Consider the following 1,672-nt stretch of genomic DNA (forward strand, 5'->3'; position numbering starts at 1 on the left):
AAATTTACAAGATTGAAGATATTTTAATCAAACAACACAAAAAAATGTAAAATTAGGTCAGAAATACGATACATACAAAATAAGGTAGAAATTGTGGTAATTTTCGCTTATTTTAGAGCACTTTTCCATCGAGAAAGTAAACAAATTTTTACTACTTACTTACTTACTTACTTACTTACTTTTAATAATTGCTTTTGAAACTTTTATTATTTTGTTTTTATAGTATTGTAGAGAAAAAGAGGTTTGAAATTTCAACTTATTTCTACCAAAAAAAAAGAACAAAAGGTATTTTTTACTTTTTAATTAAGATTTAAAGTAATGAAAAACAGCTCAAACTTTAACTTTTATTTACTGCTTCCACATCTTGGAGAAAAAAATAGTTGACTGACACAACAATAAAATAAAAAAAAACCAAACCATTTTTTTGTTATTGTTTCTAACGTAGCTTTTTTGACACTTAGTTCGTGTTAAAGGGAAATAAAGTAAATTTCAACGTATATTAATTTATTATTACTTTGAATGCAAATATACAATTTGAGATGAACATAAACTGTTGTCCTGTCTCTCTCATCCACTTATGTACACAATTACGGTCACAAACCGCCACTTTTACGTAACCGCAACCACCACCATCACTAGAACCATCATCCCATGGGTGTGTCCCACCAAATGTCCCACTCCCGACTTGACCCTCGTCCCATCATCAGCCATCACACTGCTGGCGATAACCACCGGAGCTCCGGCAGCGGCGGAAACGCTCGACACTTCCGGTGCGACGCATGTGGTCACCTGGGGGGCGGTGTAATTGTCGATTCCCTGGCAGCGCAATCGATGTTCCCCCAAACAAGCACTGTAAGCGATGGCATGCGGGATGTAACTCTGGTCGAAAGTCCCGGTGAAGAGAGTGGTGGCGAGGGGACCTAGGGCATAGACGGGGACGTCTTCGCCGCCGTGGGTGGCCCATTGGCGGGGGACGGCCGAGCCGTGGACCTGGTTGCGGTCTTCGGCGGCGGTGCTGGTGTTCATGGGGATGATGCGAGGGGTGGCGTAGCCTGGGCCGTTGCCGTAGAGGATGGTGGTGTAGGGTTGGCCGTCGATGTCTGACACTTTGCTGTCCGGTCCTGGAAATGAGAATTTTAGTGGCAATTTTTCAAACACGACTCTACCAATCTAATCCGAGACGACTAAAAACAGTTTTTTGGAATAAAATATATTATTAAAAATTTGCTTCTTTTCCTTTCATATTTTATTTTATTATTATTAAATTGCTTTATTATTTTCTACATACTTAATGCAATTTCCAAAAAAATTAAAAATATCAATATTTGTTTACTCTTTTACTCATTTTTGAGTTTTTGGTCCAAAATAAGATTCTGAAATATTATCAAAAATCCAGAATTGCTTTAAATTAATTCTTTCCAGTCTATTACTTTACGTTTTCTTCTCATTTTTTAAGAACATTTTGTTTTTTTTTCTGTTTTTTTTGACAAAATGACACGGAGAATAAAAAATTGGCTTCAAGTGTGTTATTTCTTAAGAATTAAATTTTTTAACACCAAAAAATTTACAAAATTATAGATATTTTAAACAAACAAACCAAAAAAATGTAAAATTCTATACAAAAGTGGTTTACCAAAATACGGTTAAACTCACTTATTCAGCAGAATTTTGT

General features: G+C 35.7%; 1 protein-coding gene across 1 annotated transcript in view; it reads right to left on the reverse strand.

The window, feature by feature from the left end:
• Positions 1-530: 530 nt before the first annotated feature.
• Positions 531-1,672, reverse strand: part of LOC123007274 (alkaline phosphatase-like) — a 44,366-nt gene continuing 43,224 nt past the window's right edge. The window contains exon 9 of the mRNA XM_044402478.1: positions 531-1,121. Coding sequence (XP_044258413.1) covers positions 610-1,121 — 512 coding nt within the window. The 3' untranslated portion in view covers positions 531-609. The remainder of the gene's footprint in view (positions 1,122-1,672) is intronic.

This window comes from Tribolium madens, unplaced genomic scaffold (assembly GCF_015345945.1).
Source record: "Tribolium madens isolate multiple individuals breed KSU strain unplaced genomic scaffold, Tmad_KSU_1.1 Scaffold_3;HRSCAF=73;Tcas5.2_LG2, whole genome shotgun sequence".
NCBI lineage: Eukaryota > Metazoa > Arthropoda > Insecta > Coleoptera > Tenebrionidae > Tribolium > Tribolium madens.